Source organism: Nomia melanderi, chromosome 9, assembly GCF_051020985.1.
Source record: "Nomia melanderi isolate GNS246 chromosome 9, iyNomMela1, whole genome shotgun sequence".
NCBI classification, from domain to species: Eukaryota; Metazoa; Arthropoda; class Insecta; order Hymenoptera; family Halictidae; genus Nomia; species Nomia melanderi.
The window spans coordinates 7,896,386-7,922,606 of NC_135007.1; the positions used below are offsets into that span (position 1 = coordinate 7,896,386).

The 26,221-nt window shown below is 38.8% G+C and overlaps 1 protein-coding gene across 10 annotated transcripts in view; it reads left to right on the plus strand.

The window, feature by feature from the left end:
- The window catches only part of LOC116427769 (EGFR adapter protein), a 211,405-nt gene that overhangs the window by 75,425 nt on the left and 109,759 nt on the right, over positions 1 to 26,221 (plus strand). For 2 of the 10 annotated variants that reach the window (XM_076370976.1, XM_031978514.2), the window contains exon 1: positions 9,012 to 9,186. The exons of 7 other annotated variants lie outside the window; for them this stretch is intronic. Coding sequence is in view for 1 of the 3 variants with exons in the window: in XM_031978510.2 (XP_031834370.1) it covers positions 5,477 to 5,542 (66 nt within the window). In the remaining 2 variants the exon portion in view is untranslated. Of the gene's footprint in view, positions 1 to 5,438; positions 5,543 to 9,011; positions 9,187 to 26,221 lie in introns of those variants that run through there. One more of the 10 variants, XM_031978510.2, reaches the window with a different exon arrangement.

Genomic DNA, 26,221 nt, shown 5'->3' on the forward strand with positions numbered 1-26,221 from the left:
AGGTGTTTTCTAGCTTTCCGGTAATTTAAAATGTTCGTGGTACCTATGTGTACGATACGGAATGATAGAATAAAATAGAAGAAAAACTATCTTCATTTATGATTGCCACAAAGCTGAAGTCAGAGACAGTCGTGAAAAAAGTTTTGATCAATATTGATATTAAAAGGCCACTGAATGCTTATAGAGCACATTTCATTAATCAGCCTCTTAATGGCTCGGATGAAAGAGAAATGTATAAATATTTTTTTGCCGTTAAGAACCATCGTGAGCCCGGTCTCAAAGTGAACTCGTAATTGAATTTCCAAGGACATTTCATTTTGCCAAACGATCTGCACTCGGTGGCCACTTCATTTTTTTATATCCGTTTCCTCTTCCGCTTTCGATGAGCAGCAAAGCGCATTACCTACTCGGTTCCTTAATTGACTATAAACGCTTAGTCTTGTTTCCGAGAAATATGCCCCTGAAGAGGGCCAAATGTACCTTCCGTCAGGCTCATTGGCAACGCTGAGAAAGACAGGGAGAAAGACAGAAAAAGGGAGAGAAAGAGATCAGAAGAAGATGGTCGGAAAATTCTCTCTTGTTTCCATCGAAGAGACGAGAAACCCTTTCTGTTGGACTTTGAGTCTCTGTCTCTGTCTTATACTTCACTCCTCTTATTGGTTCAGTCTTTTTTCCTACAGGCTGATCCAGAAGTCGTATTAGGCAACTTGCAGACATACTCTATCCGCGAAAACCGAAAAAGGACCAATTTAAATATTTAATTAATTAAATAATAATTCTAATGGATATTTTAAATCACAATAAAATACATGTAAAATAAAATTAAAGAAATTCTATTATATTAAAAAATTCTAACAAAAATATTGTCATTTGAGTATTCCCCAATATCATAGTTGCATAAAAGGAAAGTAAAAGAATTTTCATCAATCCATTGCAGTGCACTGTAAAGTACAAAAATATATTAAATGAAACTATGTTCACTTCAATAGTGCTAATAATGGCCAATGAATGATACTATTAAGAAAAACAATGAATTACATCAATAAAAAGAAAGTTGCCCAGTCTCAAATAGCTTCACACCGTTTTTAAACCTTTCTGTACAATAGTCCGTCTCAGCTCATACTTCAATCTGCCCTTCCCCTTTCCTATCGTTTATTAGTCTTCCTCAAGCTTTCTCCTTGTCCGTCCATTTTCGATTTCACTGGTCCCTTTCCCTTTCTCAAATTTCTTGGCCCTCCGTTCTCGTCTCTTCGCATCCCCAGCCTCTCGCTCTCTCGTCCTCCAACTTTTCGTTTCTCATAATGCTCGCTGGATCCCCGTCGGCGCCAACGAATGCCTGTTTGCAGGATCAGCTTATTCCATCGGCTTCGTATTATGAATATTCGCGGCTTCCATTCTTCCTTCCTTTATTCTCCTCTTGTTCCTCCCGCCCCATCCTTTTCCTAGTCGCCGTTGCCACCCCTCGCCGAGGGAGGCCCTCACTTCGGTTATTCCGGCTGCTCGATGGCAGTGGTTAAAGCATATTAGACCTGCTCTCGACTCGGGTCCACTGCAAATGGGGAGAGGCTTAGTTGTACCCTTTCGGGATAGGGTACTGGCCAGCCCTTGAAAAACCTTTCGGACTTTGGGCTCGGTCGAATATCAGAGCACTCGAGTCGAATCTCCTTGAATAATCACCGAATGGTCCCCTCAATCGTTGAAAGTAACACTGCTCGATGTTAATTGAATTGCTTCGTGGTGGTCTTATATTGTTCTTTGATGAAATAAATAAGATTCGATTGGTCGACTCCTTTTCAAATATGTCGACGTGCAATTAACACTTGCTACCACCATTCGCTTAACACTAAAACTACCAGATGAGCCAAAATGACCCATTCCTGATTTCTTCCTTTCGCAAAGATTAAAAAGGTAACATATGACTGTTTCTGTCGGTATCTGAGAAACTATTAAAGAAACTGATTTAGCAATACGTAAACTGAACGTTAAACCAATTAAAGTCTGAATAGATGCACTCGTGGAGTTTCTACAGAGGAATTTCTAAAAGTCCATTCAACTGCTCGGTAGCTTTAGTGTTAAGCCTTGCAATCGTCAAGTTTTAGAAATATTAAAGAATACCACAAAATCATTGTTTGCTTTGTATTGTTTATAAAAATAGCGCGGAAAAATAGAAATCATTTTAATACGTATTGATTTCATCTATTTGCGTATTTAGGATGAACCGATTCTATCTCCCGTTTCCGCGGAAATATGGAATTTCCCATAAAATACTGCACAGCACGGAACATCAAATATTATCTCTGCCTCGCAGTTTTAACGCAAAGAATTTTCGTCGAGTGATTTCGCTCGGAATTCCAAATAATCGTGGATTATTAATTCGTGGCTATGTTGTTCCCCATGCGAGAAACAATTCGACCCCTCGGCAAGCAGCAGTCCGTATATCAATCAATTCCGCCCACGGCAAAATTCTCATTGAGCCGATACGGGGGCGCGGATTCGGGCTGGGTTCTTTAAAGCTGGAGTGGTACCGCGACCTATCCAATTCCACGTAAGGAACTCATCGAATAATTCTTGACCAGCACAACGGCATCCCTCGTCACGCTCGCGGATATTCGTACGTCCCGGCGCGGCACGGAACGGCGCACAAAAGAAAGTCCATTCAGCGCGGGAACGCGCGTTCTCGAACGAGAGAGAACACGACCTTTTTTTTAGTTTCAATGAAAAGTTTATATGAGAACCGTGCCGCCCGGTCCGTCTCGATTTTTCGCATGGCGCACAATGAAGGGACGAAGGGTCGCGGTTGATTATTCGTCACGACGTTCACGCGTTCCTGCGTTCGACGTTATTGTCCGGCCTAAGTTTCGCGCTTTGTCCCACGGAAAATGAAGATTGAGGATACGCGATGCAATTACTTGCGGGGAACGCGGCCGAATTCGCCAGGAATCGATCGATGTCGGGAGTTTGAAGGTATTTTGAGAATTTATTGTTCGCGGTGATTTCTAATGATTTCTTTAGAACATTCTTTAACGACGATCGAATTTGCGAATTTATCCGAATAATAATCTCTTTGATATCGTTAGTTGAAAGAAACATTATGTTTTAATATAAAATTCGATTTTATCAAATTTGTAGAGCCTATTATAATAAACACTTTGTAGGTAAAATGTCGATAGAAATAGCAAGTCGAATAGTAAGAAATGTTTTCATTACTATACTATATATATTTTAACTAAATGGATTGAGGACAATTTAAAAAATGTCCTTCGTATAGACTTACTGTTGCATCTAAGCTCAACGGTTTATAATAGATGAAACGAAGACTTTTGATTTACACTGTGTCCGCACACACAAACCTTTCTCCTGCCTGAATCTCACAGAAAGTGAAATCGATAGGTTGCCGGTGTTGGTTGATTTTCAGTGTGTTGCAAATATAATTTTCGATGATCCATATTTATGATCACGGCGACGAACGCATCGGCGCAAGGATAAACTCAACGCGCTCGTATTAATGCGTACACGGTAAAAATTTATGCGCCCAAGTTAACGACGTCGTAAATAATAATGTCGACAGGTTGATAATGCCAATTGCAATCGTTCTTCGTCTCCGTTCGGTTCCATCCCACGGACTCTTTTCCTTTCCTTCGTTTTTTTTTCTTCTCTCTCACTTGTTGCTCAAACTGCTCCGCGCTACGAAGCCGTTAGTCATTCGCGACTGGTAACAACTCACTTCGAGCTCCCGTCCGTGGTGCTTCAAATAAAATTGCATTCATTATGTCAATTGCTCTGCAGTATTATTCGATGAAAAGCTTCCGTTCGTTGAAACCATCATTCTTCTCCTGTGACAGCGACCCGATCGATTGTTATCGTTTGAATAGTGTAATTTTTACTACAATAATGCCGGGCACCGCTTCTGGACGAAACGGGGATACGAAATCGCTCGCCGTCGATTCTACGGGCACACGGATGTTTGAATGCTCGAACGATCGATGTGCGTAGAACTCGGCGAAGAGTTCTCGTCTTGCCGAAACTCCGCAACTTGTCGGCGGATTGTATAAAACGTGGAATCGCAGTTGAAAATGTACTCTACCGCAGTTAATAATTTTTAAGCTGTAACGAGGGTGCGCCAGCTTTTCGTCGAAGAATTAAATAAAGTAGAATTCACGAACCGCACTGGAACCTTTGTTAATTATTATATAAATCTTTCAATTTTTTTTAACTGTGTTTAACATGAAGTATAACTAGATTCACATAATATTATAACTGTGATGATAAGATTATAATCATAGAGAGTTTATGAGATTATATAATTCGAAACTAATAATAATTTCATTTACATGCAAAATTTTGTACTTCTCTTTTAGAAGAATTTTTAAATGAAGTTCCATTTATGAAGTTAGCGCTTCGTTCATTGTTTGCATGACTATTACGGGAAATAAATATAATTATTATGAGATGTCTGTTGGGGTCAGACAGTGTAATAAATGCTGGTCACAAAAGGTCCTCTGGAGAAAAGAAAGATGCTTTTAGTTAATTAGGCTCTGGAACGCTTAAAAACAAAAGAAAACAAAGGGACCGTCTTACGACGGCGAACACTTGTTCGATGATCAGAAAGGAAATCCTTTGAGCGAAGGACGGAAAGTAGATCTTTGTCTCTGACATGCAACCGCGGATGGTAAGCTCTGACGCTGGCGCAGTTGCAAAAGCGAAGATCCTCTCAGAATTCACGTTGTTTTCCAGAAACAAAATGAGAGCAGCGACGCCCACGCCTCAAGGCCCAGACAGATTACGTCGTCGACTGACTAGAGCTGAATGATCCGTCAAAGAAACGGTTCATCCGCTCCATAAAGGAGTCCTTCGTCTATAACATCTCTCACGATCACTTTGGAATCCTACCAAAGCTTCTTCGCCGCGCGTTGAGATACGTACATTTTTCTTCTATTGGCAATCGATTGATCAAAACAGATCGTCATACAATGATACTTCTATTTCCTTATGTCTCGCCCCAGGAAACGTCCAGAAAACATACTTGTAGAATCATGCAACAACCAACTTCAAAAATGTACAAAGTTGTGCAAACCAATAGAAAAAATTGCCACACACGCCCATCGTTGTCAAAAACCATTTAGTCGCTTCTTCGATAACACAGTATATCCCTTATTCCAAAGAAATGCTCTACATTTTCTACTCATTTGTTTCACGTAGAATACGTACCACCGCAAGACCCCCAATACATTTAACGAACCCTAATTACCTGTCAAAATCATTCTTGAAATCCTCTCCGAGCGCCCACAAAAAATATCCAAAGCACAAAACCACCATTCGGCGAGTCGTTACAATCATCGTAACACCGTACAATGAAACCGTATCGCGTTGTGCGCAACAAAGCTATGATTACGAAAGTAGGGTGGGGCTGAGGGGGGCAAGAATATCAAGAAAGGATACGTCTTTGAGCCAGTACTAAATTGCGAAGTCCAGTCGCATGCACCAAGGGAAACAGCCGATGTGGACCGATGAAAAGGGACGCGCGGGGCCAGAAGTAAAGACGGTGAGCGAACGCGAGATGGCGGAGGGGAAAGGAGGGAAACAAGAAAACGTCAAGAGGGTGAATCGGTTGAGCGCTCCGTCGGGCACATTATTAAAGGAATCCGTCTGTCTGAGTATTTCCGCGACACAATTAAGCGCCTACTGTACGGTGACCGTGAGCTGTCCGCCCTCTTCGTTTGCTTGCGTTCTTCTCTTTTCTGAATCCTCCACCTACTGCCCACCCTCGTTTGACTCATGCCTGGAGCTGAGCGTCCAGGAAAGCCTGGTGCATTCTCATCCCGTGCCGCCATCTTCGATCCCCCTCTCCCTTCCGTTCTCCATCCTTCGTCCGCAGCCTGTAACGTGGCCCGGAGCCACCAGTGCAATCTACCCGTTAGGGACCCAATAGCATCTCACCCCTGCGGTATTCTCCGCACGAGGACATGCTGTCCGACGGCTTTCTTTGCAACCAGTTCTATCAGTTCGAGCTGGCGCAGTAGTCAGTGGGGCCAGGGGGCAGGCGGCGGGGGTGGTGGCGGTGGTGAGAGAAGGGGTAGGAGGGATGGTACTGTCTGCCTTTATAATGCATCCGGATTTTCCGTTTCTCTTTGGATCTTACCCTTTTCTTGTCCTTGCCTCTTTGTTTGAGACTGTTTCTTTGGAACTAGCTAGTAAAGTTTTCCGCGTGCGCCTTAACCCCCTCCCCCACCTGGAGTTAGACAGCTCTTTGAGCCGGAAACACCGACTTCGCGGAGTATCACTATTGTCCACGAATGGATCGCACGATGCTGTCCTTTTGTCGCGTATGAAATTTAATGAGGAACCTTAATTATTTAACATGCCGCATATCGATATCTTCTTCACATAAGTCTCTTCTTCTTTGCTCCCGGAATGGGTATTACTGTACCGTTGGTACCTCGAATTTAAGTATTTAGGTTGCCGATTTGTCAGTCCATTTGCTTCGGGCACTGAATTATTCGTTTACGCGCTGTACTTGAGCTCGCCGGGAGAAAAAGAATTTTTTAGGGGAACGTCGCGTCGAGCGGACTTTTCTCCTCTCGTGTTATGCATGCGAGAACATCGTTCGGCGTTCCCCGGTAGTTCTTGCCGGCGTAGCCTGAATTGGCGGGACTCTCGTCCATCCCAATAAGGAAACCCGTCACTCTGCCCCCGTGTCCCGTCCGCCGCGTTTTCCATTTTCCCCGTTTCTCTCGCTCCGTACAATTTCATTCTTGGTGTCTCCTCTTCGCTGTCATCTTCCTTGGCTCCGTACGCCCCACCTTTTTTTTCCCCTTGCGCGAAGCGTTCGGGCCCCGATGACCGTCGGAAAAGAAGGGAGTTAGACCGGCCGCAATCGCGTCGAATTGTCTTCGTCCCTGACAGCAGTCCGTCTGCAAATACCGAGTCTTTCTCGACGGTCATTCAACGAAGTACGTCATTGTGACGCGACCACATTGTTCGAGGACCGCCTGGGAGAGAACCGGACCCGAGGAAAGCGAAGAAAGAGGAGCTTATACGTTTGTACGTTTGTTTTGTAATTATCCCAGGCAGTCACGGTCACCGGCCTCTGAATTGTGTACACTTGTTCTTGAAGCGTTATCTAACTTTAACCACGGAGACAATAAAACACGGTTGAATTTCGTACGTTCGAGCCCTTCTGCTGCACTGCAGAGCCTCCTGTTTCAAAGATTCTCATTCGGTATTGCTTTAGATACTTGGAACTTTAATTGGTCTAACTAATCTGTATATTGTCAAAATTTGTTATGACAATTTTCATATAGAACCTTTCTATTCCATATCAATTACGAAGAAATTAATTCATAGAAAGTGAACATTCACATGTTACTACCTGTTACACCAGCGGTACCATTTCTTGTACTTAGTAAATCGTTTACCTTCCTCGTTTTCTAACAATCTAATAAGTCAATTTCTTAAATATTCCTTGGGCTACCATCGAACCCTATGTCACAATAATCAATTCAAACCAAAGGAACGATCGCGAAGTATCGATAATTTATTGTATTCCGCGATATTCCTCCGGACAAAGCTTCCGTAAACGCTTTAATGAACACAAGGGAGTAATTAAACGCGGTCACAATCGCAGTCGGACACTCCGCCGATAATCTTAATCGGCTCTCTCGCCTCCATGCGCGATTCCGTGTTTTAATAGATCGCGAGTGGCAATTTCGCGCCGTCTCATTGTCTCCGTTTCTTTCTATCGCGGTGTGTCCCCCCCCCCCCCATTCTTCTCAACTCTCAAGTCTGGTGTCTGCTTATCCCGAAAGCAATCGAATTACGCGCAACGTAAGGACGTTATTCAATTACTGGGCGGACTAGCCCCGGAGGTGGAAAGTAATTTGCAGGCACGATTCGATTACCCTTATCGCGAATTGCTATCGGCACGACCGTTGCGTACTAATTACTTTTCGACGACGACGCCGTAGACGACGCCGACGCCGACGCCGACGCCGACGCCGACGCCAACCACGTCGACGCCTCTTTCTCACCTCCGGCCCGAAGCAGGCCTACCTATGTACAAGCTGGCTGTTCGCGTAACCAGCAACTCTTCGCAAACTATAAAGGCGTGGGATCGATGCACACTGAGGTTAATCATTCTGAAACGGCTATTCCGGTGAAGTGTGGAATAAGCGTTCAGCGACCGCGGAAGTTGCCGAAGAAGTGAACCGAGATAATGGCGTATGATGTTTATAAAAGTTGTAGGGTGCTAAATATAATATGACTATAGGCGGGATGACGGTACGTATCTGGCAACGTTGGATAATATTCGCAACGTTTCGAGCAAACGTTTATTGGGGATAATTGATTGAATAAATTCTTGTTATTTCAACAATCCTTTCGATAACAATTGCTTCTTTGGTTTCTCTCAATTATTCTGCGTATTTGTTTTAATTTTCAATTTCAAGTTCTGTGGTAATGGAATAACTTTGAACGCGTAGCGAATAAAGAAATTAATTTCTGTTTTCCCATTGTTTACCGCAATTGCGACAGGAAACTTTGATTTTCCATAACAATTCAGAATCTATTGAATCAGATTGCAGATTTTTGTAGAAACAACAACTTTTGTTTCTTTAACTTGATATATGCATTCGTTGTATAAAATTATTGTAAAAGAATGTATATTTTTCACATTATATGAGAAAAGAATTGTTGAAAATGGAAAGACGTACCTTAACTCCTTTGATGTTCGAAAGGAGGATAAATGTGTTTATTATTATTCTATACAGTGGTATAATTCTTGAACTACATTTTCAAGATGCACAGAAGCACTTAACCTATACGTTAAATGCACACACTATCTCGGTACATTTTTATTTACACCCTTTCTGTAAGCTTAATTAAAGAGCACAAAGCGTATCTCCATTGTACTTACAGCCATGTTGGTAGTACGCTAGTCACGTGGCGCGTTGGAAACACTCACGTGACCATCCATCGTAACTGCGCGCGCAGCAAAGAATGTAGTTAGGGTTCTTCAATTCTGGATCAACAAGTCTCGTGGAAAGTGCATAAAAAATCTGAAATGATAGGTGATTTAAGTAAATATTCAAGTTTAATAAAGTTGTATGCGTTTAATAAATGAGTGTTGAGATTGTTTACTGAAAAAGTATTTTTATACTGTTCACCAATGAAGTTCAGAAAAAGAATTAGGTAAGTGCATTAGCATATGTAATATTCTTGTGAATCAATTATAAGTACATTTGATTATCTATAATAATTTTTCTTTTATGAAATATTCAAAATATGTACTTCTGTCGCAGCAATATTTGTAGTATTTAGTAAAAATACTTTTAATAAATGCACTCAAAGCATGAATTTCTTACAAATAAATTAACTTTAAGTTAGATCTGTGTACATGTAGGTTAGGTTCACTGAATTGTAGGTTAATTTTTGTTTTCACATTTTGTGACTAAGTCAATTGTAAAATTACATGCTTCTACTGTTTAAAGTTTAAATTTCATTATTTTACTTTTCACTATACACAATTGTTATTTACAACTATTAATTTACAATAAGTACTATCTACAACTTAAAAATCAAAACACTTTCCTTTTATTCTCAAAAAGATCTTGTTTCCTACAAAAATTTCCACAAAAACAATCAGTTACAAAAGGTCAGTTCATTTTTTTCATAAGAAAATATAAAAAGTGCGTTTTCACGTGTGGAACGACTAAAAATCTCGCCTATAATCGAGTATTCCTGAGCAGCTGCAAACACAATCGTTTAGTTATTCGATTATACGCTTCCCTGCTTTATCCCCTTCGTCCGCCTCTTCTACAGCTTCATGCTAATCTCCCAGGAAGCTGAAGAGCCGAACGAAGACAGAGGAGGGGGATTGTGCCTCGACATCAAGGGCATCGGAAAATCCTTCTAGCTTTCATTATTGTTATTGCTATGTCGACGAGCGCGGTACAATATTACCATCTCCATCACCGTCTTTGACATTGTCTCCGTTCCTGTGCTCTTCGTCGTACCCTTCCTTTACCTTCAGCGACAGTGTTGCCGCTGGTATACGTCTGCATTGTGCTCACTCTCGACTTTAGTTTCGTTTACGCTTTCCTCGTTGCGGCGTTTCCACAATCCTGCAACTCACAGTCATGTATTGCTGATATTGACAACGCTTTTTTGTTTTTAATTTACACATCTTCAGATTTTAATACAAATTGAAGATAATATTTAATTCCAATGTAATACATAATTTATTATAATCTATTATATACTGTAATTTAAGTGTACTCGTTAGGATTTTAATGTAAAACATAACGTTTCAATTCTAATTATCTTTTGGGGTTATTTATTATATGCAACAAATGATTTCTATTAAATATAAAAATAATTCAAGGATTTTTTATTTGATAAAACAATGTTGGATATTTGAAGTTAGGTGACTTACTTAAAAATTTACAATGTTTTCAATGCAAATTCGCTTGTTGCTTAGAAGATCGAATGCGTACTCGACGAAATCGTATAAATAAGTAGAATCTAAAGGGTGAAAAGCAATTTCGAAGTGATGCGTATGGACACGCGAAGGAAAGAAACGCGAAATTAGTTTTTGAACATTTTCATAAATATTAATGTTAACCGGGGTTCCATAACATGTCTGTATTTTAAAACGAGAATTCGACTCCTCCGTGCATGCATATATGAGCCAAGGATGGATGCGACTTTCGTGAGAATCATAAAGCTCGAGACTTTTCCCATATCAATATTGCCCCAGCCAACCTCATGTTTCTCAAGAGACTTATTACATTTAGGAAAATATTTGAATCCTGGCATCTACGACAGATCTGTCACGCGATCGTGTCGAATCCCATGTACTGAAATGCATTGAAACTCGAAATGTAAAGTAATAAAATACGTTCAACCTGAAATAGATAATATTTACAAAATACATTGCATTCATAATGTAATATAAATTTTAACCTCTTCTAAAATAACAAACATAATATAAACAATTCTTTGAGAGTATTATTAATAATGAATATTTATTAAATAAACAAATTTAAATTCTACAGAGAGGATATATTCATCGAAATATTTACTGGATATTCGAAATTTAAAACAATACCGTGTAAAATACGATGTACGTGTCGAGTAACAAAATATCTATTGCAACGAAAGAATGGGGTAACATTGAATGTATCTGAAATAATGAACGGTCAGCTATTGAAGATAAGGTGAAGGAGAGAGGAAGGGAGTAGGTAGAACAGGATAAAGGGAAGCCGGAGTGGTTTCATAATAACATGACGGTAATTGAACGAGAGAGACCCACATCCTAATTAGCTGGGACGCTGACATTAAGAGTACACTGTTATTATCAATTAACCGCGCCGATTGATACACTTGATCGCCAGGGGCCGGACGTACACACGAACCGCTTTTTATAACCACGAGAAATACCGCGGTTTAATATCATCATCAGTATGTGGACATTGCACATAATCCTTTCAAATTTGACAAATTTTTACGCCGAGGATTTTCTAATCTCGCTAGTATTAATAGAAATAAGGGAGTTTCTAATCTGAACCAACTCACCCGGTATGATATTTAATTAGTAAGTTGGAGCATTTCCAACGTACTGGAGTACATGGACTTTCTAATCATGTCGTACTAAGTATGTAGGTACGTTGTAAGTGAACCACGTTTCTTTAAGAATAGAATAATTATCTGAAGTATAAAAATTATGATTACTGCTTTATATAACAAATTATTGGCATACGACTTGAGAGTTTTAAAGTATTTGAGGTGTTTTCGAAATCATGATTCCACGAGAAAATATAAATTAGAAATGTGAAAAAGATCTTTTCGTAAAGAATTTCGTTTCTCGAATGATCAGACTGGAAAATTTAAGAAAAGTTCTGTTTAATAAAGATCTCCGAAGTGTCTGATCATGATTTTCTGTTTCTACTTCTTACAAGTACCAGTAAAATGCACGTTACATAAACTTTTGAAGACGATTAACAAAAAAACAGAAGCTTTCATGAGAAACATTAGTACCTCATATTCTTGATTTACTTTTTCATGTATACTACGATTACAGAGACACCCTGTATATTGCTTCACTTTGTAAGTCTGCGAATGCAGGCTTTCATATTCTACAAAATATTTATCGATTTTACTTGTGTACTTACATTTCTGTTTCGATAAAGGCATTACACGTATCACAATAAATACCAGAAAAAGAATTCACGGCAAAATGGAGATTTTATCGTAAAAAAGCGAGGAAGGAATTTTTAGGTTTATTTTTAAAATAAATAATGGAGAAATAAATATAGTCGCATGACGGACATGCATGAACAAAAGCGCTTAGTTTTTCTCTAACAAACGCAAATCCGTGTCCCATTCATGGCGGAACTGGAGGGCTCATACAGAATGGATAGCAATGGCGGTGCCATTAAATAGAATCAAGCCGTCGGATCGTTTCGAAAGAATTGAGAATAGATAATCGAACCGTGTTCCGTAGCCAATTCCATGCAATTGCTCCCTTTCTCAAGTTTTCTCCTATGGTTCTTCCTTCCTACTGGCTTCCGTTCAATTTCGAACAATGAAATTTGATGTAAATGCGAACACCAGACACTTTTTGCGGGTTCGTTACTCGTGATCGAGTTACCTCCGCGTTCGTTCTAGTATTCTCTTTTCGAAAATATTGGAGAAAATTTCCATTGAATTTTTATGTACAAAGTGTTCTATAGCTGTCACTGTAACCGAACAAAAGCTATATTACACTTTTAAAAAGCGTATAAAATACAAGATAAATTTTTCTTGATCCAACGTCACGTTAAAGTCGTTCAAATAATGAATTTTTTTAATTGCTCATGATCGTGCTCCCAATCCTATGAAAAAGGACTGGAAAAAAAGTGAAAAAATACTTTTGAAGAATTTTGTGTGGAAAAATTGAATTTTTAAAGCGGATGAAATGTTCCGTTGAACATATTTTTTCGTGCAACGAATAGAGCAGGAGATAGTCGCGAGAAAAATTTAAAACGAGACACCTTGTACGCGGAATGTTCTGTAATGGGCGATATAACCGTAAAGGTAACGAGCCTGCACAAAAAAAAAGAACGAAAAATAAATAGAAGGTACATACAAAGTAGCTTTGATATACCGCCCGTGTAACCGAATGAGAAAGACAGAAATAAGAGGAAACTCGAATATAAATTTGAAATAAGGGGAATAAAAATTAACGTAAAACCGCATGCTCAAAATTACTGTACTCAGACCAATGGCAAATATTAACTTTCGCAGATTTCATTTACGAATGTTGCCGCGATGGAAATTCAACACAACGCCGGATACTCGACAAACACTTTGCATGTTTCACCGTCGAAGTACGAAAACAGTAACATAATTTCGAGAAGTATGTTCGGCTCGAAGCTGCGGAAGCTTTCAATATTTCATTGCGGCTCGTGGAACTTGCTTTTCATCGACCGTGACGAGCCCCTAAGTGCCGCGGAACGATCTGAAAAACATCTGATCTGGTAATGTTTCGTCTTTTTCCAACTCACCCATTCGGAATTAGATTACTTTCGATGGCAAGCGAAGGATAGCTGTGCCACCTCGATCAATTCCCACCGGATATCGAATTACGAACGATTCCGAGTGATTCGGTGTCCTCGAAGATATTCTGTTGCACATTTCTCATTCTGTCGACTTGATTTCTTCTCGATCCTCGGATTAAAGATGGCAAAAAAGCTGCAAATCATTTCTCGCGATAATATAATAATACTAGGACTTAGAAGTAAAATGACGATCCAGCTTCACGTTTTATTTGAAAAAATCAACTCTACATTTTGGAATGAAAAAATTCAATTCTGAAAATTTAAGTTTTCATTTAACCCTCAACACTCTAACCGATTTTGTAACTTACCAGCAATTCCAAGCTATTTTTATGATTATAGTATGTTGTACTGTAACATTTTTTAGATTTTTTATGTTCTTTCTTAGAGCAAAATTCATATGTCTAGTAAATCCAATAATCCTAGGGTAGATTTTCCAACCTTGTTTATTAAAATATTGAATACTATAATTGATACTTTAGTGGAGTCTGCGAAGTGCAAATAATTAATAACTATTTAATCCTTACAATAAGAATCATTACAAAACCTTTCAATCGTTTCGTTTCGTACCGTTACACATTTCTTTCTCTAGTAGTAGAACTTCGTGATCCGCATAAAAGCAGAATATCCAAGTAAGGAATGTCCAATCCTATTTCCATCGAATCACAGATATGCTGTATGCATTTACGTTCCAAAATAAATAGAATAGAAAAATATTGGTATCCATCTTGTAGTCGGCAGCAACAATGTTGGGTAAAATCAGGGAACGGACGCATCAGAAAAAGAAAGGAGGGAAATGTGGAATACACGTCGCGTCGCCAAAAATACCGCTACGATTCGAATCTAAATTTCGTATCTCGCGGTCGGATCGAAGGGATTTGCAATTAAACGGTCCACCCAGGGTACGGTCTGGCCAGGGGAAGCGTAATCGCGATTATTTCTTGGTTCTTTTATTAGTCGGCAAAGCGGCCGGGAAAATTAATATCGCGGGATTGTCCGGCCGCAAATCGCTGCGTACGTGACGCACAAAATAGAAGAGGCAATTAAATCCCAGCCCCGCAAATGTTTGCGGGGAAGGGAAAGAGGTGTTGTCCAGATAACCTGTGGTCGTGCAGTTCATGCCCGCTTGTTACACTGTTCAGTATTTACGGGAGTGAAATAGATAACCTTCGCGAACCTCGAATGGGTTACCTCGAAATTAGTTACCTCTTACGCTCCTGTACCGTTCGGCCATTAAACCGAAAGAATTTTACTTAACCGCGAAAGTCGGGAATGGAACGGAACGAAACGAAACGGTATCGTTCATGAATACTTTAAACTTTCCGGGGACGAGTTTCTTGGGAGTAAACAGAGATAATCTTAATTTCCGCTTAGTTATTCTGTGTACTGTTTAAACAGGTAGGAAGTGAATTAATGAAGGGTACGAATATTTAAGAACGTTACTTGTACGACCGTTTAATGTGATAATACAAATTAAATGCATGCGTGCAGGCATCCTTAGAAAATGAAGGCGCGTGGCTGATTTTTAAAGTTTGAAGAATATTACGATTTCGAAACAAATGAAGTTTTCTCAACATTGAATTTAGACGTTTATAACTGTGAGTAACTTAAAAGTTGCGACTTAAAATTTCGGGGTTTAATATAAAAATTTATAGTAGCTAAATATAATTGCTCTTTGCTCAATACGAAACAAAGGCAACACTTTTGTTATATTTTATAAATGATGGATGTAAATATACAGTAGCAGAAATGCTTAAATTTCATCCGTTTCATTACTTCCTAATGAAGGTTGATTTCATTTCCGGAGCATATCTTGTTATGGAAATAATATTTCGCCTAAGTATGTGCCCCGTCAAATTACTGCAATGAGAGGGGCGAGAGGTTATGTCTAACTTCCAAAAGGGTTTATTCTGTATAATAAGGTGAAATCATGAAGACAGTTTGGTCGGAGAGGCAGGGGAGGGGACTTAAAGTCAGTTCCTTCCGGTCGTCTCAAGACTGGTAAGGGTTGGAAACAATGAAGGCAGCGAAATTCCGTAGTGCGTACTACAAGCTATTATAGAGTAAATACTCACAAGAGCTTGAAAACGGGGAACAGTTGTTTTCAAGGAAGCTTGTGGAAGTCTTCTGAATGCGTATAAGAGGGCTTCGAAAAGCATTACTATGGCACCAACGTCGTAGTAGCAATCACCACTGAACACGTGTACCTTTCACCCCTCTCAACCCTTCCGTCCCTCTCTGATTTGTTATTGTTCGAAAAAATTGAATGTACAGTCGGTCTTAAAATATTAATATAGAAATGTATTATTATCCTGTTACAATAGCTTCATTAAACTGTCGATAGGTATAATTATAAAAGGGGTTAATGGAAGAAAACAATAATTTTTCATAAATCGAATTTCCACTTTTTTAGGGCTATATGTGAATATTTTGTTTACAGATATTTTACTTGTTTATGTGTATTGATTATTATTCGATTATAATTATTATAATTATTCTATATTTCTATGGACTTTCTTACATTTTTATATTGGAAACTATGTTGCTTCACGTTAATTCTTTAAAACAATTTGATATAATATATTTCTTACGCTAAAAGATTTGTTGTAAGGAATTTTCAAACGGATCTTCTTATAGTTTGATTCGGTCAGAAAATTAAGAATTGGAGTACACTTTTCCTGACGCGCGTGTATATGTGTGTGTTCCACTTCGGACTCCATTTTCACTGTACCCACTTCTTTGGCCGCCCCAATTTTTCCTGGGAAACTGAAGTTTCGAGAGTTTTAATGACAAAATATCGGGAAACTTGAAGCGAATAGAGGATTCATTCAATAGAGCAGTCATTCATTTCACTCGTTCTCAGAAAAGTAGTATATATTCAGTAGAATTGTAATATTAGTACATAATACCATGATTATTCACTTTCACGCATTATTACACATTTCTTAAACATTTCAAGTCTGTTTCTTAATTAATATGAGCTATTTGAATATTTCATCATTAACAATCGCAGAACAATTTACCAGAACTCACTGTTTAAAGAATTTCAAGGAACTCCAATTAATAATCCCTTCAACAACCCAACTATTAATACATAATTTAAATCAACAATCACGCATCGCAGAGACACAATCACCTTAAACAATCACGAAAACAATTCAGAAAATGTGAAAAGTAATCTTGCTCCACAATAACCTTTTATGCATTAAGAAAAATTAAGAAAACTCATAAAACTCTCTTTATTAAAATCCTCCAATAAAGTATTATTACACACTCGAAAGTACCAAAGAAATCTCAGCACAGCTAAAAAGAGTAATATAATCCTGCTTACATTCATCTTTGCTAATATCACGTCAAGCTAATAAATTCCACAGCACAATGCATCCCTATAAATCTCCTTCCATCTTCCATGGAATCATTTTCTATTCCAATTCCATCGAATGCCGCTTTATTTATCAGAGATGAACACAGTGGAGGGAGGTAGAAAGAGGAATCGCACAATAACGTACAAGTTACGACGATAATTAGACGGAAAGCAACAAAGAGGAAAACAAGTCGGGCGGAGATCAGAGAAGTGTAAGAAGCTTGGGGTGGAATGCCGAAATGGCGTGTACTTTGCCTGAGAAAGCTTCTGAAAGGCGCCTGAAAATCAAGAAGGCCTCGCCGAGGAGCGCTGCTTAAGAACACTATTGTGGTAGTCGTTCGCCGACATGTGTACTCGCGCCTTTAGGTAGTCTGAGTCAACCACCCTCTCCCCCGTCGACAGTTCTGGACTTTCTTTAAAAAAAATCCTTTTTCCTGAAGACCGTCCTCGCCCGAGTTGCCCGCCTTTCGCGCAAACTTGCCTCGTTAAATCACCCTGTTCTACCTCTCAAGTCACATTCACGTTCACTGAAATTTTTTATTGGTTAAGTGACTTACGATCGGTAACTCTGTAATTTGGGAACGAACATTTCGAACATTCGTTGTTTCTTTATTCCGCGAAACATGGAAATGTATAAAACTCGAAGTACTTGTTTGCGCGATGGAAACTTTAACTGTGTAATCTTCCTTTGCCGGAACTATTAAGAAATGAATATTCGAATATAGAATAGTTGTAACTGCAAATATTAAGATTACTAAACGATTACTAAGCTGACATTACTGATTAAGTTACAGAGTTTTTGAACATTTATAAACCTATTCTATAATTCCATTGCACAACGAAACATTCCCAAATAAACTTCAGATCTCAATTTCTACCATCCCCAACACTAGAATTAACACTCTATAGAGCCGTTTAACTTTGAACCCACACATTCATATACTGGAATCTTTTAATGTATTAAATTTTATAAAATTAAATAATTAATCAACTTTAACTTACACACAAGCATGAACATTCAACATCATTGTAACTGTAAAGTTACAAACTACATTCGTTTCAATAAAATAATTGAAACTATCGAATACATTGTTAATTCGTACTTACACGTTGATATTTACTAATTTCATACTGCATAAATTTTATTACAGTCACAAAAAAAATTCAACCTATAGAGGGTTAATATTTATTTTATCCCGCGTGTTCTCTGGCCGTTGCGAAAGGTTCAGACCGCAGAACGATGAGACGATACCGAGGCAATACGAGCCGGCACCAAACATGTGGTTTGATGGCCAGCAGCGTCGAAAACCGTGACGATAGATCGAACGAAAAATATTTATCGTCACACAAACCGTGGAAACGGTTCACCGTAGTGGACCGCGGGCCATGGGACCGTTGCCACTTCTCAAATTTTAATTATTTTCCGTGGGGCAAAAGAGGGGCGTCGGTCGAGTAAATTTATCGACGTAACAGGCTAGGGGTTGAAGCTGTGCGGCCAACGCGACAGGTCAGTGTTGCGTCGGTTCGGTGAATTCTTCATCGAGCCCTAAACAGTCCGCGCGACACCCGGTAGCCGGCGGTGCCGATGAATAAATTTCGCGTGCGAATGGCTCAAACATGTCCGGGGTACCGTGGAGGCGCGTTTGTGCATACAGGGTGGGAGTTTCGAGCCGTCGACGAGGGGCGCACCGTTAGAAAAGGGACGCGGATGGTTACCACGCCTCTTCCGCGTATTCGCAACCACGTCTAGCGGTTTCCTTAAACAAACCGAAAGTGTGCCGGATGCTCTTTGTGCAATGCTTTGCCTCGGCCAGATTTTCGTCCACTACGAAATGCTAATTACCGCCATAACAGCCTTTAACACGCTTTTAAGCGGGGATTACTCTGGGGTGAATATTCAACGAGACGGTTCCTCTTTTATTGGTTGATTATTATGCGATTAATAATCTACTTTGTGTAACCGTTGGAAGTGGAAACGTTAGAATTTCATTCATAAAAGAGTATTTATTGCGCCCTTTAGTCGCTTGGGAACATTTAATGGGTAGTTTGAATAATGAAGTACTTTTTGGGGTATGCGTACTTGATTAGTGGGATTCGAATGAATGTTTTGTTAAACGGTTGAATTCACTTGTGAATGAATTCTGTTTGAAGTTGTATGTTAAGCTAGTAGGTTTTTAGATTCTTTGTTGGTAAGGAACTTTGAGAACGAGAACAGGTGTGTCTGATCATTTCTTGTTGTTTCTACTTATAGGAAATGTAGACTAAGATGTTATCTGTTACCGTAGTCTCTTGGTTGATGTATTAAGTGTTATTAGCTTCTTAAAAACAGTATATTATACTGAACTACTAACAAGATTTATAAACTTTATAACAAGCATAAGCAACTTAATCGAATACATTTAATACATTTTCATTAATCTACTTTTCTCAAAAGCGAGACGTAACGTATTTAATTTTACTTCCAATTGCTGCTTACACACAAATTTCCGTCGAGCTCATCTTATCTCTACCGCAAGGTATGCAAATTCGATGTATTTTTCCGGATAAACAGAAACATTAAAGAAATATTAGAAACTCCCAACGTTGATTGCCGGAGTTCGTGCACATTTCCGGCAACATAAAAGTTAGCGGGCTTAGCGACATCGAGAAGGGATTGCTGAACGTTAATTTTCGTATTTATCTTGTGCAAGTTATACAACCGGTCGGAACATTGGACGCCGGCATCGTTGAAATAACGTATAACGCGGAAAACTTGCCGGACGACAACTTAGCGAAGCGACAAGTTTTAATTTGCCGTAGACGCGTCTGTTTGTTCACAGGTGTCTTGAGTAACAGAAGTACGAAGTTCAAACTTATTTCCCTCTCTCGAGCACTTTCGAAACTTTCCCCTCCTGACCGTTCCCCGACAGGAAACTTACTAGGTGGACGGTTTAGTCGCAGTATCTCTTAATAATTCGTTGCCGTTCATTTTTAATTGATTCCTTCGGTATCCTCGAATTCTCCTCTATCAGCCTACTCTCTGCTTCAGCCGAACCACCAGAAAACTTTCGTGAACTTATCTCCCCAAGGTTATTACGGGGATCTTCCCGCGACTCCGTAATTGCTGGTAAGAATCGACCGTTTATTTAATTAAATCACGTGTCCGATCTACTGAGCCGGCTATCGCGGGACGAATAATTTGTAACTCATTATGTTGGTGGATTAAAAACTCTCTCACTCAATTATGAAATTAAGTTTCTTTGATTGTTCGAGAAAATGGTACCAAAACATTAATTCATACTAGCTTCTGATTAAATAATAGATAAAATGCATTTTAAATTAATTTAAAAATGATCGAAATGTAATTTACACGCTAGGCATTTCAAATATAAGTTATAATATTTCTTCACGATTATTTCATACGACCAATACAAGATCCACTTTAAAAAAAGATACCACAAAATAACCCAAATAGTTTTTAATACAAAATATACGTCTCCAATTGAATAATGTTCTGTTTTTCCAAGAAAAATTCTGACAATCGGTAAAAACCGATTTTCTAAAGTGGTGCGTTAGACCAACGCCATTGGAGAGTGTGTTAAAGCCTCTTTCAGTGCAAGCGTGCAATTAAGTCACAAAGCCGCAATGGTTTAGTAAAAGAATCATACGTAGACGCATTACCGCCGCCAAACAGGATTAGGATGAGGAAACGTGACCGAAGTCGAGTGAAGTACCCAGCAACGGGCAAAGGATCTCGATGCTCCTGGGGATGTGCAGAGCATGGGGCACGTGGAACGAAGTTAGAACGGAATAAACGGGGGAGAGAAGGAAAAGGACGAGGAGAAGAGACCGGTGGACATCGACCACTTACTCAAATCAATGCAAACGCTACAGTGCGACGAGAAGGCGACTCGATTGTGGATTCAATTTCGGAAGCGTCCAGCCAGTTAGCCCCGTCCTATCCCGTTCGAAGATTGCGAGGTTACGGGTCGCTGAATATGAAATATGCTCCACTGATTATCCATGGGTATTCTCTCCTTTATATGTCGTTTGGACAAGGAGGATTGTACGATTCACATTCCATATTACGGGCTTCTTTCGAATGAAGAAATATTTGAAATCGAATAAAGTTACTTATATGATAGTGCTTTAAGTGGGGATTATTTTTGATGAAATGTTTATTGAGCAAGGTGAATGCGAAAGGGAAATATATGTATAAAAACTTAATTATTGTGGAACTTTTAACAAATCGACGTTTTTGTAGAAATTAGATTTGTAATTATTATTTTTAATAAACTCGTCATAAAGTGGAAGTCTATTAACTTTCAATAGATTTGATGTTTTGAACGTCACTAAAATTGTTATAGTTTAATTATTACTATGTGCTATTACAACTCTAATGATTGTTATTATTATAAATTTCATAATTATTCTAATTACGACCATTGACAACTGAACAATTACTCATGGAAATTCATTGGATGGCATTACGATGGAATATAAACTGATTGTGCCTGACCACTATTCGCTATCTCTACTTGGAATACATAACGATGTTATGATACTGATCGAGTTTCATTAATTTTGCTAGATTCCGCCGATTAATTTACATCAAATTAATGTGGGAAATAAATACTACTGCATTACCGATAATGTTTATGAACACGAGTATAAATGAAAGTAATCAGTAGATGAGGATATTTTTCAAACTGATAAAATCAATAAACCATTTCATTTAGATACACTGATAGGTATCGTTCCTAATGATAATTAAGATTGGAAAACTTCCGGGTTTGAGTTAAACGCACACAGAACTCGTATTTTCTCAGCGTCAATATTACCAACAATTTCCGAAAGGCTTCCGGTGGCATGCATGCGTGCGTCCTTTCGTGGAACCCCGGTTGCACAAGCCCGCGTCGTAGATTTACCTCTGGTTTTCTCGTTCTCGTTCTCCATCGTTTGCTTTTACGATCGGCTAAGCTTGCGTAGAGAAAGCCGATGTTCTCGTCGATGAGTATAATGTAAGCTTTGAAACTCCGTAATAACACAGCAAGAATTTTTATGATGATCCCATCGAATTTTGCAAGTTTTAAATCAATATGAAAGTAGAAATTATTGAAGTTTGAATTCAATGTAACGCCACAGAATTTTTTTAATTTGAGTTCAATTTAAGACTACGGAAGTTTTAAATTTTGAATTCAATTTAAAACCTCGAATTTTTAAAATTTGAATTTAGTATAGAATCATATGATTTTTGAAGTTTGAATTTTCAATTTGAAGACTGAGTATTCACAGTTTGAACTTCCAGTTTGAAAATACGAACTTCGAAAGTTTTAATCTTAATGTCATTCAAGATACAAAAATTTAGATTATTACTGTTAAGTACTCTGTGTCAATTTGTTACTTTTCTGATTTAATGAAATTTCCTTTCACTTCAAACTTAGTAAATAGTTATTTCCAACACAATCGATTTCTTCACACTGGACAATTCATTCCTTAACATATTTTTCGTTTTATATGCTCATGTTAGATTACGTAATTATATCTATAGCAATGAAAACATAACCATCCAACGTAAGATGGTGTAGATCGCTTCAGGCACAGCGCATACTTACTTATGCAAAATTTCACTCACGGCAAAGGGCTACATTGACAGGTACTGTGGGCACCAGTGTTGACTAACGTAATCAGAGACACGATATGGGAATATGCATAACATAGTTTGAAGACAAGTTGATAGAGCAATAACAAGAAACTATCATAGTACTAAAGATAACGTTATTATCAAGAGTAATAAAAGTATTCGTAAATTGCAAAATTTATAGTATACACTTGTTAATTATTTCTATAAATCAATAATATTCCACAAATCCTTAAATTTTTAATACAATTTAGATTATAATATTCAACCTTCGCAAATTCATGGTGATTAATGACAATAAAGATTGTAACATCATGTAAAAAATACAAAATATAATATCACTTATTTATTTCCTCGGTCATTGAGATTTAATAAAAATATAGAAAACAGGCAACAAGTGATACCAACAATATAATAAAGGTACCGAGAGAAATTCGATTCGATACGAAATTATATCTACTTCCTTCGCGTCTTGTTCCATTTCTGGAACCAAGAAATCACGAACGACTCCCAGCAGTGACTCGAAGCGATCGCGATTCTGGTCGTTAGGATAGAATGTCAGACGTTCTCCGTTGATGACGAACAGGAGGTAGAGCAAATAGAAAAAAATTTGCATGATGAATGGTGCATCTGTACTCTGCCAATGAGGGACGAACTGGCGAACGAGCGAGTAACGTATCCTAGTTCCTCTGATTTGCACAAGTCTCTGTGCTCTTGCTCTAAACCACCACATAAATTACATCTCGACGCACAAGCGATCCATCCAACCATCGAATAAAAAAATGGTTGTAATCAAATTCAATACAAAAATGATCCAAAATATAAAAAGAGTATAAATATTTATAACAAAAACAATCAAATTGAATAAATCTTTCGAATTCATAAAAACTACCTTTTAAAAACATCAGAACCCAATAATATATTGACGAGTAACGAAATTTAATACATTTAATAGTGAACCCGTGATAAGATATATACAGCCACATCGGTTTTTCCAGGCAGCAATAATAACCATAAATCCGAATGATGAAGTACGAATAAATATAAACTGACGTACGCCGATGTCAACGGCTGTCAATGCGTAATATACTAACAGACGCCTTCCTGAATTCACAGCTTCAATTATAAATTTATAGACAACAATATTAAGCACAATTTTATTCCACCGCCGATAATTTATCTCTGCTATCAACCAAATGCAATTATCTACTCCAAGCTCATTGCAAAAATTCTCACTTCGATTCCGACAAAAAACAAAAATCATACCGATAATCGAGCAACAAAGAGAAAAACGTTTACCTAAACGATACTTCTTAAGAAACAATTACCTCCTTACACGATCATCGGAAGAGTCGTTCATCTGATTCGGCGGAAAGCCAGTCAAGGGTGGATTTGAAAAGAGTCGTGCCACCTCGAAATCGTTTCTCGAAAAAATTCTCAAGACGCGGGGACCGTTGCATCGAGGTCCTTGGCCGGCAGTGTTCATAAATGCTACTGGGAGGGTAAATGACGGTTCTTCCAGCGATTCGGAACACCAGCATTCGGTGTATACATAAAGGCGGACAAGAATTAACGACCAATTAGGGAAGTTAAGAAAGAATCCCCGGTCCGGAGATAATGGAAGATCCATGGCGCGGGGCCATGTTGTTGCGAAATGTAATTAAGCCCGGTCTACAACAATTTGTGGAAATCATTAGCGAACGGGGCGACCGCCTTCCGCGATTCCGTGAAACTCGTCGTCGTAAGACTGCGCCAGGCCGAAGACGCCGGCCTGGAAACACCGTGTCTGGGGAAAGAAGCTGAGAAACAGAGACCGAGGCACCGCGTTTCCCCTTATTATAAAGCATTCTTATTATAAGGAGGTTCCCTAATTATTGTCGTCCCTCGAGGAACGAGGACTCTCTATCCCACCCCCACGTCCAGCCTCCTCGAATCCACTTCGTCTACGTTAAATCATGTCTTCGACTCGAAGAACCTCTTGCATTAAGATGTTCTTTTAATTTTATGCGCGCACGTGCGCGTAAAGCGTTATCAATGTTGCATTGTGCCCGCGCCGATGCTCCGCGGAATTTATAAGCCTGAAAAGGAACGGAGCAGCCATTCTTATCAGGGGGTTTACTTTTCGACTCGGCTGCCTAGCTTCTTGCTCCGCCGCTTTATTCCTGTCGGCCAGGCAGCACGGGGCGAACCAAATTCACGAGTTAATTAATCGTGAACATCTTCTTGATAGTTTTTACCGAGGCTTATCTTCGGCTGATATATTGGTTTCGGTGAATTTATCGAAAACGTGAGGGGTGTTTGAGGATTTGTATAATCTTCCGCTCTGATTGAAATATTCTGAATTTGTTTTGCTCTGTCACCGTCACTTATACAAATACGTTCTGAGTTAGGTTTATAATATTATAAAAATTATAATATTGAAAGATGATGTGATTTTTTATTCTCCTTACCTTCGCTTTCCTTTTTGTTTCCATTTCTAGTGGTGGAAGCTTAGTGAGTCATGAGTAAGTGACTGGGATAGAACAAAGCGGTACCAAATATTCTACTGGAAAGTTGTGTCCGTTTTTTAATTAAAATTTTAAATAATATATTTCTATTTATAATTCCATACAAATTTTTATCTTCAGATGTTTCAGTTGTTTGCAATCGAGTCAGATAACAATGAGTATTTTACGGAAAGGGGTTCCGAAGCTAGCGAATAACTGCGCCATTTTGTAACATTTCGGCTTAGAAAAAATATAAAATGGAAGGTTACTTTCACTTAAGAAACTTTTACTTAATAGTCATTAAGGAAACAATATCTGAAATTTACCTATATTTAGGATGTCTATAGATAATGTACCGCTTTAAAAACAGATAATAAATCTTCAAAGCATTTATTAATGTTTACCGAATAATATAATTTCCATTGTTATTATGACCCGTTCCCAATAATTCGTGGATTCCATTCTTATAGCATGACTCATCTTCGAAATCTTGAGATAACACTATCGAACAGAACTTGCCGGTCTCGATATTCGAATAAAGTTCTCATGGAAACGTCACTGCAATAATAAAACCTAAATCACGAAGCATATAAATCAAATAATCCAGCTTCATACATCTTGTCACATGTTTATCGCGGAACTAACCATGAAAATTTCATGAACTAACCATGAAATATTTTAAACAAACAGTGCCCGAAATATTTCTTCCCTGAATTTCCCGCGGATCCGGGAGGGCAGCCGCGAACGGGGGCGTTCGGGATCGTTTCAATAAAACGCTCGATAGAAGTTTTACGACTCGATTGTTCGCGGTTTGACTCTCGTTCGTCGGCGATGACGTCGAATTTACGGCGAACGTAGATCCGACCGGATAATTGTTCTAACGTGTTAAGCTTGAAATAATCAGTGTAATAAGAAAAGTTTTCCGTGGGATTGTGCCCGATGACCTTTTCGCGCCTAACATAAATTCTAGCCGGAACATCGCGCGCTCGCGGTTACACACGATATAATCCGGTCCATTGTTTTCATCAGTGATCCCACTGAATATATGGAATCTTCGGTGCTTTTCGTTAGAATGCGAATATAGGTGAACCCCGTGATTTATAACGAGATATTTTCAGCCCCCGCCGAGAAGCTCTCTTGTTCCCGGGGTTTTGTTGGA